This window comes from Pisolithus orientalis, assembly GCF_024613125.1.
Source record: "Pisolithus orientalis strain OTSU chromosome Unknown F5J12scaffold_15, whole genome shotgun sequence".
NCBI lineage: Eukaryota > Fungi > Basidiomycota > Agaricomycetes > Boletales > Pisolithaceae > Pisolithus > Pisolithus orientalis.
Window position 1 is genome coordinate 371,254 of NW_026260796.1, and position 12,455 is coordinate 383,708.

The 12,455-nt window shown below is 44.8% G+C and overlaps 3 protein-coding genes across 3 annotated transcripts; 1 reads left to right on the top strand and 2 right to left on the bottom strand.

The window, feature by feature from the left end:
* Nucleotides 1-871: 871 nt before the first annotated feature.
* F5J12DRAFT_892977 (uncharacterized protein) lies at nt 872-2,716 on the bottom strand (the record flags this gene model as incomplete). The annotated part of the gene is made up of 9 exons (XM_051747619.1): nt 872-1,024; nt 1,074-1,121; nt 1,176-1,324; nt 1,372-1,656; nt 1,688-1,884; nt 1,934-2,115; nt 2,162-2,332; nt 2,387-2,533; nt 2,585-2,716. 9 exons carry the CDS (start codon nt 2,714-2,716, stop codon nt 872-874), a joined length of 1,464 nt encoding a protein of 487 aa, XP_051599723.1.
* A 1,897-nt stretch (nt 2,717-4,613) lies between these two features.
* F5J12DRAFT_892978 (uncharacterized protein) lies at nt 4,614-5,274 on the top strand (the record flags this gene model as incomplete). Its single annotated transcript, XM_051747620.1, has 2 exons — nt 4,614-4,904; nt 4,957-5,274. The coding sequence occupies 2 exons, from the start codon at nt 4,614-4,616 to the stop codon at nt 5,272-5,274; spliced, it is 609 nt and encodes a 202-aa protein (XP_051599724.1).
* Nucleotides 5,275-8,619: 3,345 nt separating this feature from the next.
* F5J12DRAFT_905734 (uncharacterized protein) lies at nt 8,620-11,247 on the bottom strand (the record flags this gene model as incomplete). The annotated part of the gene is made up of 11 exons (XM_051748701.1): nt 8,620-8,849; nt 8,889-9,254; nt 9,525-9,777; nt 9,805-9,981; nt 10,033-10,082; nt 10,220-10,358; nt 10,406-10,431; nt 10,486-10,753; nt 10,846-11,005; nt 11,048-11,185; nt 11,225-11,247. 11 exons carry the CDS (start codon nt 11,245-11,247, stop codon nt 8,620-8,622), a joined length of 1,830 nt encoding a protein of 609 aa, XP_051599725.1.
* Between the last annotated feature and the right edge of the window lie 1,208 nt (nt 11,248-12,455).

Sequence of the window (12,455 nt, forward strand, 5' to 3'; positions counted from 1 at the left end):
ACAGCTGGGGTGATCGACATGGGCCTCAGGAAGGCAGGTTGGGTACTCATAGATAAACATGGAAAAAAAGGAGCCACCATGATCAGACCATCAGATCCTGAGCTACATTGAAACTGTCTCACTGCCCTCCAAACACAAAAATGGTGATATCTCAATAGTGGCTCCATGGAATTAGACAAAAGAGGCCCCCCCAGAGAGGTCTCGGCGAGGGGAACGAGTGGTGCACAAAGCGATAGGAAAGGCACAGGACTGAGTGGAGAGCTGCAGACTTGTCCCCTGAATCTGATGGTAATATCATCACTGACACCAGCTGACATCAATATACAAGCAGGCACATGACAAATATGTTGTAGGGGAAGCAAAAACTACACTAGTAGTAATCTTCATTTATATACTCCTCAGCGAAGTCATCCTCATATTGTGCAGCATTACCCCTGTTAACCCAATGAGGTTCACCCAACTGGGTTGGAGGGTAGTAGTCATTGGTATATGGACCATTGTAGTAAGGATGGTTGGTTCAAGATGGAATGCAATGGAATCCTTGGTGAGATAGAGGAAATTGATTGTGCTAGAGAGAATGCAAGTCAACAGTGAAACCTCTGCAATTGAATTACTCACATGATATGGGATATTAGATGGGCCAGGATCATGATAGTTCATACAGTCACCCTGAGAATCCTACATAATTTTTCCTTAGTCTTGTTACCAAAAGTCAGAGACCTGGATACTCAATTGTCATCCGGGAAAAGACTGCTGGGCTGGGCCAGCCTCTCGCATGTGAGGACAGCTTGGAAGATTATCCCGATGTAGATCCTATATGATGCTTCATTAGTCTTGTTATCAGACTATAGGAACCAAACCCTACCCCATATCACAGAGCAGGCACAGGAGGCTTGGATGGGCCAGGCTCTCGAGTGTGCACATTGCTTGGAATTGTGGATGGGTCACAATGTGAATCTTGCACAATGGGGCATGCATCCCAGTATTGATTGCATGGCGCAGTTCGATAGTCAGACTGTAAAGCCTTGCAAATGTCAGCAGATACTGGATATTGAGTAAAGAGCAGAACTTACCTGGGGACCAATAGTATTGTGATTTGATGCCTCCACGTGGGGTTGCTTCTGAGAGGGAAAAGGGAGTTGTTGCTGCAGTTGGGGTTGTGGCTGTCAAAGGACCTCCATGCCTTGCTGCTGGCAATCCATTTCCTTGAGGGACTTCTGCCACTCTGGATCATCTGAGATCTGCCACAAAACAGTACCATCAGTAGCTTTGACAAGTGCAATCTCACCCTTCAAAGGGTCAGTGTCCAAATTATCAATGACCTCTACACAGAACTTCAGCATCCAACTGGATGAATAAAATAGGGAATACCTTCATTCCAGCACTTAATCTCAATTTCCAGCACATCATCCAGACTATCTTGTTCTTCCTCATCATTGGTTTGCCCATCATACAAAAGACCCAGTTTTCTCTGAAGGTAAGGTACTACAAGTTGACAATGAGGGCCAGCCTTAAGTTTCTTGTACTCAAAACCAGGGCCTGGTGGAGATACACCATGGGGCCAGTTGACAATAGTGAGGTGGCTCTTCCACAAAAACTCGAGAAGCCAGTGCCAGGAAACTCTCTGGGGATCACTGACTTCAATGCCATGTGTGACTGAGCAAGGGATCAAGATAAATGCACATACAGCACAAGAATAACTTGCTGCACAGATCTCTCAATGTGGCCAACATCTTCTCCTTCATCATGCTTCCGAATACTCTGTGGTTGCAGTCTCTCAGAGTCTCCTTTGTACAGCAATGTAGTTCCAGCACAGAACCCACATCTCCAATGGAACCAGTGCTGGCCACCCTGGCATCCACACTGTCGCCATTCCTGAGACACCTACAACAATCCAATGAGGTTGAATGAAACATGCAAGAAATAAACTTACTTGAAAATTGCAGTATACTTATCCATGAGTGACCAGACATCAATGCCATTTTCATTGATGAAGTTTCTTATCATCTCAGAGCCTCCAAATATGCCAGAAGTTTGATGTCCTGCAGGGTCCTGTCCAACATACATTACCAGTCCAACTATCTCAATATCCTCAAGATTGGACCACACCTCTGCCTGTGGAATGATCAGAATCAATGGCTGCACAGTTGCAACCACATACCAATCCACAAAATTGTGTCTTTGCATTGTCCACTCTAGCTGCAATATATTTGACAGATCGATTAGTCAGTATGGTGGAGGAGCTCTCACTCCACTCATAGATGGCTTTTAACTTTTCCCTCCTTGCTGAAAAGTCATCCTTGGGGATGCCTATCATGAGGGTGGTGTACTCCTTCATAATCAAATTGTTGATTGAATTTCAATTGGCTGGTCAGGACATTAGAACAGTAGATGTGAGAGGGAGGAAAGCCATACCACCATCTGGTTTGGGCTGTGTGGCCCAATACCATGAGTGGAAGAGGTTGGCCTCATTAATTTTGGTATGAGAAGCCTTAACACTAAATCCCACAGTGATGAGTATGTCACATGTAGACTGCCCATGCTGTCAGCCAAGTTCTTCTGCTGTCGTCTTGATGTCCTTCACAAAAGCATGTATTTCATATAATGCTGCTGTGGACAGATTCCCCAGCTTCTTGAGGTTCAGGAGTTGGGTGTCATGGTCACTGTGGTTTGCAGCATCAATGTCCTCAGCATCTATAGCCCTACCTTTGCCCATCTCCTGAAGTCTAGTATAGATCAGGCCACCTTCTTGGCAAGGTTGGACAACATCCCCTACAGGATGGGCAGAGTCATCAGACTCATACACAGGTGGTGAGGACAGGAGAAGTGGGGACTGGGCACAAGAAATGGTCTGAGCATTGCAAGCACTGTGAGTCAAAGTGTGGTTCAGTGGTGAAAACCAACCAAAACCAACACAAAAGACAAAACGAGTGAGTGGTGGTGTGCCTATGCAGTACCTAGATGGTAGAACCTGTTCTTTGGGAGGGTTTTTGTGAGCTACAACACTCAAAGACAAGTGCTGAGGGTTGGGGGTGCTCCTGATAAAGAAGAAGCAGGAATGTGAGAGAATGCGATAGGGTAGACTGCTGTCAGCCTACAGAAGGATGGATGATGACTTAATTTGATGTCCTAAGCTGCACTGTGCTCAGGGAGGGCTTTGAGCAAAGTATATTGATGATAGACAAGGATAAGCAGAGTAGACAATAGTTAGACCCTTCATAAAGTCTCAACTATCAAAGCTGCTGAATGAATTACTGAGTGATGATAAAATGCAAGCAAGAGGGGCTCTCTGATGTCTTCTTTTTTGCTATCTAAGTATAGTGATTTATATACAGTACAGGGGTGTTGCCCTTGGAAAACAAGGTGCAAACACTTGGTAAGTGATTGGTAACTGATGAGTAAGGAATGTAAGTGATGGGTAATTGTCTTGGAAAGCATTGGTAAGCATTGGTAAGGACTAGCAAGCCAAAAAGTGAAGAATCAGTAAGCAAAGTCAAAACATTGGTAAGTATTGGCAATAGGTGAGTCAAAGACAGTCAGAATGTCAAAGTATGAGTCAAGTAATGTCAGGAACTGGGAAAGGCACACTGGAATCACATTAGAGGGAGGCTGTGCATGTCACATCTTGAAGAGATCACTTCTAGGCCAAGGTGGGATGACAGAGAGGCAGTGCTGATCTGATGCCGATATAGTACATCCAAAAGTGGACAGGGTGAGTCAGATGTCAACAGGGGTCAAGCTTTGGGGGTCTGTGGGGTGACAGGAGCATAAGGGATTGCAACTTTTCCCCCCCAAACCATCCTCTCAGTGAAGCAAATAAAAACTTCATGAATGAGGCTCTGTTGGAAGAGAGGATGAAGGGGGAGTGTCTTCTGCTGTATCTTGCAACAGGAGGCAAGATGTGCATCATACTTGTCATGGATGTGATCAAGGAGAGTGGAGAACAGTAGATTATACATGTAGCTGTCGCAATCTTGGAAGAATGATGGATGAGACTGGTATGAAGACATTGCAGGGAGCAGGAAGGAAGGATCCATATGCTTCTTGGACCAGAGAGACTGAAATGACCACATAAGACCTTTCCAAGTGAATGACAGACCTGAGGTGACCAAAGAATGTCCTCCTAGAGGTCATACTGACAAAAAGAACATGCTGTCCAAGCTGGATGGGCTGAGAGGGCACAGACAAGGGTGGGATGTACCAGGATGCTTCAGGATGGAAGCTGGTAGGAACTCCTGGTAGATATATGTAGCCATGGTCCCTAGCAAAGGGGACAAGTGAAATGATTGATGTAGAGGCAACCATATCAGAGGAATTTAGCAAAATGAGCATCTTTTGGAGGGAGTGCTGTAGAAATGTGTGGAGTGTGCAAATCCTTTCCAATTTTGGAAGGTAAGATCACGCGGCTGAGCACTACAAGTGAGTGTGGGAATGGTCATGGTATCTGCAGAAATGGCGGAGATATGTTGAAAACTGGAATGCTGTACATGGGCACTTAGGAATTTTAGCCAGCACTTAACTCGCTCCCTTTCTTTTTCTCTGGCACTGATGACTTGTTCTTGTGTGAGGGATGACTGCCAACATTCCTGGCTGTCCTTCTTTGCATGAGGGCTATGGTCTTCATCTCCATTCATCAGCTGTATCCATTTCCACCTCACCAAACACCTTTGGTGTGTGACACCGAGCTTGTCAGCCTCCAACATGACATACCTGGCCATGTACAATTCTGGGATATTTCAATTTCCCTCACAGACCTTGCTACCATTGATCAGATGACAAAAAGCAAGATTTTATGGGATCTATATGAACACAACTTCTGGTTCAAGTTGGTTGCTCTTGACCATGTGATGATGCCTAGCTTGTGGTCAAATTGGGATTCAGAGCAGCTTGATCATGTCTGGCAGGTATGTACAATTTTACCTCACCAGGCATGTGCTGTTTCTGAACTCTACACAGATTTTCCCTGGTGATCCAGAACTCACCATGTGTGCTGAGCCTTTCCCTCAGCAAAATCAAGGCCTCAGCTCATCTGACTTTCAATCAAAATGGGAGTACATAGAGAAGCTCTGGGCATTACTTGCTGTATGGCCAGGATGCCCCACAGACTTGGTGGAGCCAATTATGCCATTAGCATCATCGTCACATGTCTGGGCAATGGAAAAGGAGTTGGCTATATTTTATGTACAGTCATTCTTTGATACTTTTGGTTGTCCACCCCTTCTTCCCTGTCTTATTCCAACTGCACTGCATGGTTATGGTTCAAATAGTCAGTAACCTCCTTCATCATTCCCCAATACCATTTTTACTCTGTATGTTTCCTGAACAATATTCATAGCATGCCACAATTGCAATCTCATTTTGTTCATCACACACTTGCTCTGTCTCTTTCCCCATCACCCTTGCTAGTTGTGTGCAAAGGTCAGTTCACTTTTCTATGCTGGAGGCTAACTATTGGAGACATGCTGGTGGCATCTTGGGGTTGCCTTCCAGCAACCAGGATTCAGTGTCCTGGTCACAGTCCTGTAACTTGGTGTTGCAGGATCATCAGTCTACCACTAACTCACCTAGACAGTTTATGTGTCTGACCAAATTTCATAGATGTCTTTTCATTGACCAAAACAGCTTACTAGGTGTGGTCCCCAAAGTGAGAGGAAGCAATTAATAAAGAACTTACCTTGTTGGACAAAGCACAAATGTGGAGCATTGTCAAGAGACCACAAGGTGTCAACATGGTTGGCTGTACATGGGTGTTCCATATCAAACAAAACACAGAGGGAGAAATTGAAAAATACAAAGCACAACCTGTAGCAAAAGGCTACTCACAAGTCCACAGCATCGACTACTATGATACCTATGCACCCATTGCATGCATGGCATCTATCTGCACCTGTCCTTGCTATTGCAGTGCAGAATGACTGGGATGTTGATGTTTTTGACTTCCAGAGCACTTTCCTAAATGGGAAGTTGGATGATAACAAAGTAATCTACATGCAACTGCCACCCAGACTCTCAGTTAACAGCAAATATAACAACCCTGTCACCCAACTGCACATAGCACTTTATGGATCAAAGCAAGGAGCATTGAAGTGGTATGAGTGGCTGTGCACTGCACTTGTTATGCTCAGTATGTGTTGTGCTGAAGCTGACTGGGGTGTTTTCGGTTGGAATGACCCCTGTCCTTACTTGGACTTAGGCATGTGATCATATCACTTACATAAGCAGTTAGAGCGCACACATACACTAGTAAAATTTACCTAGTCCCTCAGTAGCTTGACAGACTACTGAGGGTGAGTACACTTCTACATAGATAGAATATCCTTACTAACTTGTATAGTTCCCTACAGGTACTATACTCAATATTAGTAGCTTGACAAACTACTGGGGTTCCCTATGGATTCCTCTCTGGGTTTCCCCTCTGCAACCCCACAAACTTCTTCAGATGGCTCACAACAGTTGAATGAATGGCACATACATCCAAGGTGCACCTTGCAGGATCTGGCTCACTCAAATGAGCTCCAATTCATATCTGAATGGTGTCATTGGACAGCTGCTGTTGAGCAGGTGCCAGGGATACTGCATCCACTCAATATGGATGGGCAGATGGTTGGCAATAGTCTGGTTAATGCCACATACATCCAGGCTGCAGCTTGCAGGATCTGGGTTACTCCAATGAGCTCCAATTCATGCCAGAATGGTGTCCATGGAAAGTCACTGTTCAGTGTGCTGGGGATACCACATCTGCTCAATATGGATGGGCAGATGGCTGGAAATAGTCTGATTCATGCCACATACATCCATGGTGCAGCTTGTGAGATCTGGGTCATGGAAATCAGCTCCAATTCATGTCAGAATGGTGTCCATGGAAAGCTGCTGTTGAGCAGATGCTGGGGATACTGCATCAGCTCAATATGCAGATGGGCAGATGGCTGGCAATAGTCCCTGATTAATGGACCAAATAGCATCCAGGGTGCAGCTTGCAAGATCTAGGATCACTCAAATCAGGCTCCAATTCATGCCAGAATGATGTCCATAGGAACAGCCAGCTGTTCAGTAGGTGCTGGGGATACCACATCCACTCAATGCAGATGGGCAGATGGCTGGCAATAGTCCAATTAATACCAAATACATCCAGGGTGCAGCTTGCAAGATCTAGGTCACTCAAATCAGCTCCAATTCATCCCAGAATGGTGTCCATGGCAAGCCACTGTTGAGGGGGTGCCAGGGATGCCACATCCACTCAATGCAGATGGGTGGATGGCTGGCAATAGTCTAATTAATGCCAAATACATCCAGAGTGCAGCTTGTGAGACCTGGGCCACTCAAATCATCTCCAATTCATGCCAGCATAGTGTCCATGGAATGCCACTGTTCAGCAGGTGCTTGGGATACCGCATCCACTCAATATGGTTGGGTGGATGGCTGGAAATAGTTTGATTAATGCCAAATACATCCAGGGTGCAGCTTGCGAGATCTGGGTCACTCAAATCATCTCTAATTCATGCCAGCATGGTGTCCATTGAAAGCCACTGTTCAGTGGGTGCCAGGGATACCACATCCATTAGTGATGGGCCTGTCTTTATGTTTCAACAGGGTACATCTTACTGGGGCAGGGCCCACCCATTTGCTGTGACAATATAAATAATACTACTGAAGGGCCCACCCATATGTTGTGATGCTATACATGAGATTACTGACAGGCCTGTCTTTATGTTTCATCAGAGGTACATCTTACTGTGGATGGGCCCATCCATATGTTGTGACTCTATTCAATGATACTAGTGACAGGCCCATCTTTATGTTTTGACAGGGTACATCTTACTGGGGCCAGGCCCACCCATATGTTTAATATAAATAACACTACTGAAGGGCCTGTCCATATGTTGTGATGCTATACATGAGATTACTGACAGGCCTGTCTTTATTTTCATCAGAGGTACATCTTACTGTGGACAGGCCCATCCATATGTTGCAATGATATAAATAATACTACTGAAGTGCCTGACCTTATGTTGTGACTCTATTAAATGATATTAGTGATGGGCCCATCTTTATGTTTCAACAGTGGTACATCTTACTATTGACAGGCCCATCCATATGTTGTGACATTATGAAATAACATTACTGATGGGCCTGTCTTTATGTTGTGACAGGGGTATGGCTTATTATGAATGGGCCCATTTATATGTTGCAACACCATAAATGATATTCCTCCTGGGCCCATCCTTATGTTGTGACACTCTCCATGTTATGATAGGTGGGCCCACCTTGATGTTGCAACAGGGGTGTAACCTACCAGGATGGGCCTGTCCATGTCTTACAGCAGCTCAGTATTCTTAATTGGTCATGGGCCTGTCTAAATGTTTCAACATCCTTACCCACCATGGGCCCTCCCATATGTTGCTCTCACTTTAGTCCCTTGGGCCTGTCCATGTGTACTGGCTAATCTATTTAGGTGGGCCCATCTCAGGGTCTATATAAGTGTTGGTGTATTGGCACACAGGCTGCCCATGTGTTGTGACTAAGTGTGACTACACTATGTGGTCTGGGAGCAGGAAATGAACACCATATGAAGAAATAGGAGTTAGTGAGTTGAACAACTTCATGTGCCATAACTCACAGCTAGGATGCAATTTCAAATGCATGATGGTCAGCAAATCTATTCACATAATAATAAAAAAACTTGTCATATGATTTGTTAGGCTTGATGCTTGCTGGGTCAATTTGGTGGCTCACATATATAGGGATGAGTTGAGCTGTGTGATAGATGGTATTGATGTGGATGATAGTGACATCTTGAGCATTGTGTGTACAAACTATCCACATCCCTGTGTTGGTGTCTGGGCCATCTCCTACCATGGTCAAACCAATGTAGGATCATGCAAGGATACTCTGAGAAAAAAAACACAGAACACAAGCAACATCCAGCCCAAGCATGCCCTCTGCATGGGGATCAGTTACAACAAAGACACAGTCATAATGGGGGCCTTCATTCCTCCACATAGGGGAACAATGTATATGTTTGTGATGCATGCCATGGAGGCCACTCACATCACTAGGTGCATAGAATGTTGAGGATGCAGAGTTGTAGACACAGAAAGATCCATCATAAAAGGGATATTCATCCAAGGGGACATCTTCCAGATTGTGATCATCATGCTGAAGCTGCAATTGAAGAAAATGGCACAAGATATTGAGGAGCTGGGGTATGTTGAGTTCAGTTACTAGGTCCCTCATATTCCTTTCATGCATACATTCTATGATCAACAAATTAGAATTCATATGCATGAAGCTATGAGCAAAGGCATACAGTAGGTCCAGGCCAATGATACATGGGCCTTGACTGACATAGGAGAGTCATCCATATCACCTGCATCTTCTTCAAAACTTGCTGTGGGTTCATCAGCCCTGTCTTTGCAGTCCTGATTGTTTGACATGTCATGGTCAGTCTCATTATGAGTCTCATTACAATATTGTTCTAGAATACAGTCAGCATCAAGAACAATGTCTAAGAAAAATGCTCACACCTAGAGTTCCAAGCACATGTGACAGACAAGTCCCTCTCAACATACCACATTTTTTGAAGTCTGCACACACTGCAGCAAATTTGTCAAGCCTCTGGTTGATCACAAGCATCTGTCCAAGAGCCTGAAAGTGGCTAGTATGCCAATAAGGTCGCTTGACTGCTTTGATATGTTTGGACTCGGTAATTGATGAACAGAGCCCATTCAGTGTGCTGAACTGGCATATAAGATAGGGATAATGCTTTATAGCATGTTGCTGGGGTAATGACAATGTAGTGATTACTTGGGCATTCTGGAAGACTTCATGATACAAGTGGAAGCATGTGAGTGTGTCCTCAATTGTGGTCAGCATTGGTTCAGTGATAACATTTTGGCAGACAAGGTAGCAAAACTTGAGAAAGGCATGAGATGTGCAGATGATGTCCTCTGGGGCATAGCCTTTGATGGCTGCAATATATACCTGTAGAGGACTGTTCAATCATCATACACCATTTAAAAAGGATTGGAGAACCTTCATGAGGCCTTTGGAGTCATCACCAGTCCATTGTTTAAAGTGTTGGCCTTGAGGGAAATGTCACAGCCCAGTAAATGGGGTGACAGCTGTGATCCTGGAAATCAATGAGGTCAGTCAGTGCATGATAACAGAGGTCAGCCAACACACCTTCAATCAATATTGTCCAGTGTTTTTTCTGCAGCACCCTTTCCATGAATATGGATGAGATACCTTTCCACCCAGTCAACCAGGTGATCTTTGAATCCACCCTTGATGAGTTGATGAAGAATGTCTGGAGAAAGCATTCTCTGGATGTTCACATGCAGAAACATGCTTGTAAATGGCTGTCCTCAATCAGTCATGAAAAAAGAAGTGAGTATATTGTACATACCACTATGTCTCCATCAATTCCATACCCTTCTCAAAGTGTCTAAGGGTCCAACTCCCTGATGATCAATTCAGTGTGCTCACAGTGATGCCAGAGTGCATCTTTGTCAAGGTTCTCCTGGTGTGTGAGACATTTTGGACACCAATTATGCATGATGCATGACAAGAGGACCTGCTCTTCATAGTCAGCTATGTAAGCTGCAAGTGCATAGATGACATGTTGGTAGTACTGATTGCTGAATAGTACTATTTCCAGAACTGTCATCACAGGACCAAGTGACCAAAGAACATGTGCCAGTGACAAATGAAGGAGCTGCTTCTTGAATTTATGGAACACTTGTGTATTAGCATGCTCCCTAGTCACTATTGGGCTATCAGCAGTTGTATGAATTAATAGGATTTGAAGTGCTTATTCTTTGGCATTGCAAGGAATCCAATGAGCACTACCACATTGCAGTGTGCATGATGAGTGGTGTTGTGCACATTTCTGATGGAAAGATAGAGCAGGTAGTAATCCATTTGCCCAGTTGCAATGGAAACAGTGGTCTTGTCACTGCCAAGGATGATGGGAACCAATGTTGCTCTGGCTGCCAATGGGTTATTGCTGATAATCTTGTCCTAGAAGTATGAGATTGGTAGGACCTACATTGAGACAAACCCAGTACATACCACTTCATCCCAGGCCCAGTTGCCTGACATAAAATCCTCCCAACACCTCTGATCACTTGTGGCATTGAACTCCTGGTATGGCACGAAGTCCATTTGATCCTTAAAGTCAGTGCAACTGAGGAGGTTGTGGATAACTCAACAGGGGTCTTGATACCATACATCATAGATGTCAAACATCCAAGGGGCCTTGGGTTCATCTTGGCCATCTTGGCTATCCTGACCATCCTGACTGCCCAGTTTGATCACTTTGTCCTGTTCATCTGGTTTGTCCTGTATGTCCCACTGTCACACACCAAAGGTGTTGTGGACATGGTTACAGCTGACTCTGCCTAACTCATCAACAAGTTGCATGCAATGCCCATGAATGCAGATGAAGACTAAAGGCCTCATGTGTAGAAAGACTGCTGGATGAGACCAGTCATCCTTTGCACAAGAACAAGTCATCAGTGCTAAAGAGAAATGAGGAAGCAAGTTAAGCATGCATTAAAGGTTTTTAGCACCGATGTATGGCATTCCAGTTTCTGCTGTATCTCCACCATTTCCAAAGATATTGACTCCATTCTCACACTCACTTAAAGTGCTCAGCCACACCATCCTGCCTTCCAAATTTAGAGAGGATCCTCACACCCTATGCATTTCTACAGCACTCCATCCATCAGATGTTTGCCATTTCCAAAGATATCAACTCTGTTCTCACACTCACTTAAAGTGCTCAGCCATGTGATTCTGCCTTCCAAATTTGGAGAGGATCCTCACACCCTACACATTTCTACAGCACTCCATCCATCAGATGCTCACTTTGCTAAGTCCATCAATAATGGCTGCCTCTTTGTCAATTGTCTCACTTGTCTCATTTGCCAGAGACAGTGGCTACATATATCTGCCAGGCATTCCAACCAGCTTCCATCCTGAAGCCCCCTGGTTCATCCCATCATTGTCAGCCCCATCTCATCCCATGCAGCTTGGTCAGCATGTTCTCCTTGTCAGTATGACTTCCAGAAGGATGTTCTTTGGTTGCATCAGGTCTGTCGCTTGGTTAGAAAGGTCTTATGTGGTCATTTCAGTCTCCCCTCTTGATGAAGCATATGGATCATTCCTCCCTGCTCCCTGCACCATCTTTATTCCAATCTTGTCCATCATTCTCCCCACATTGCAACAGCTGCAGCATAATCTACTGTTCTCCAGCCTCCCTGATCACATCCATGATGAGTATGATGTGCATCTTGCCTTCTTACTGCAAGATCCAGCAGAAGATGTCGCCCCTTCTCCTCCTCCATCAGAGCCCCATTCATGAAGTTTTTGTTAACTTCACTGAGAGGACAAAAGGGTGGGAGATGCAATCATGTATGCTCCCATTGCCCCACAGAGCCCCAATGCCCTAGCCC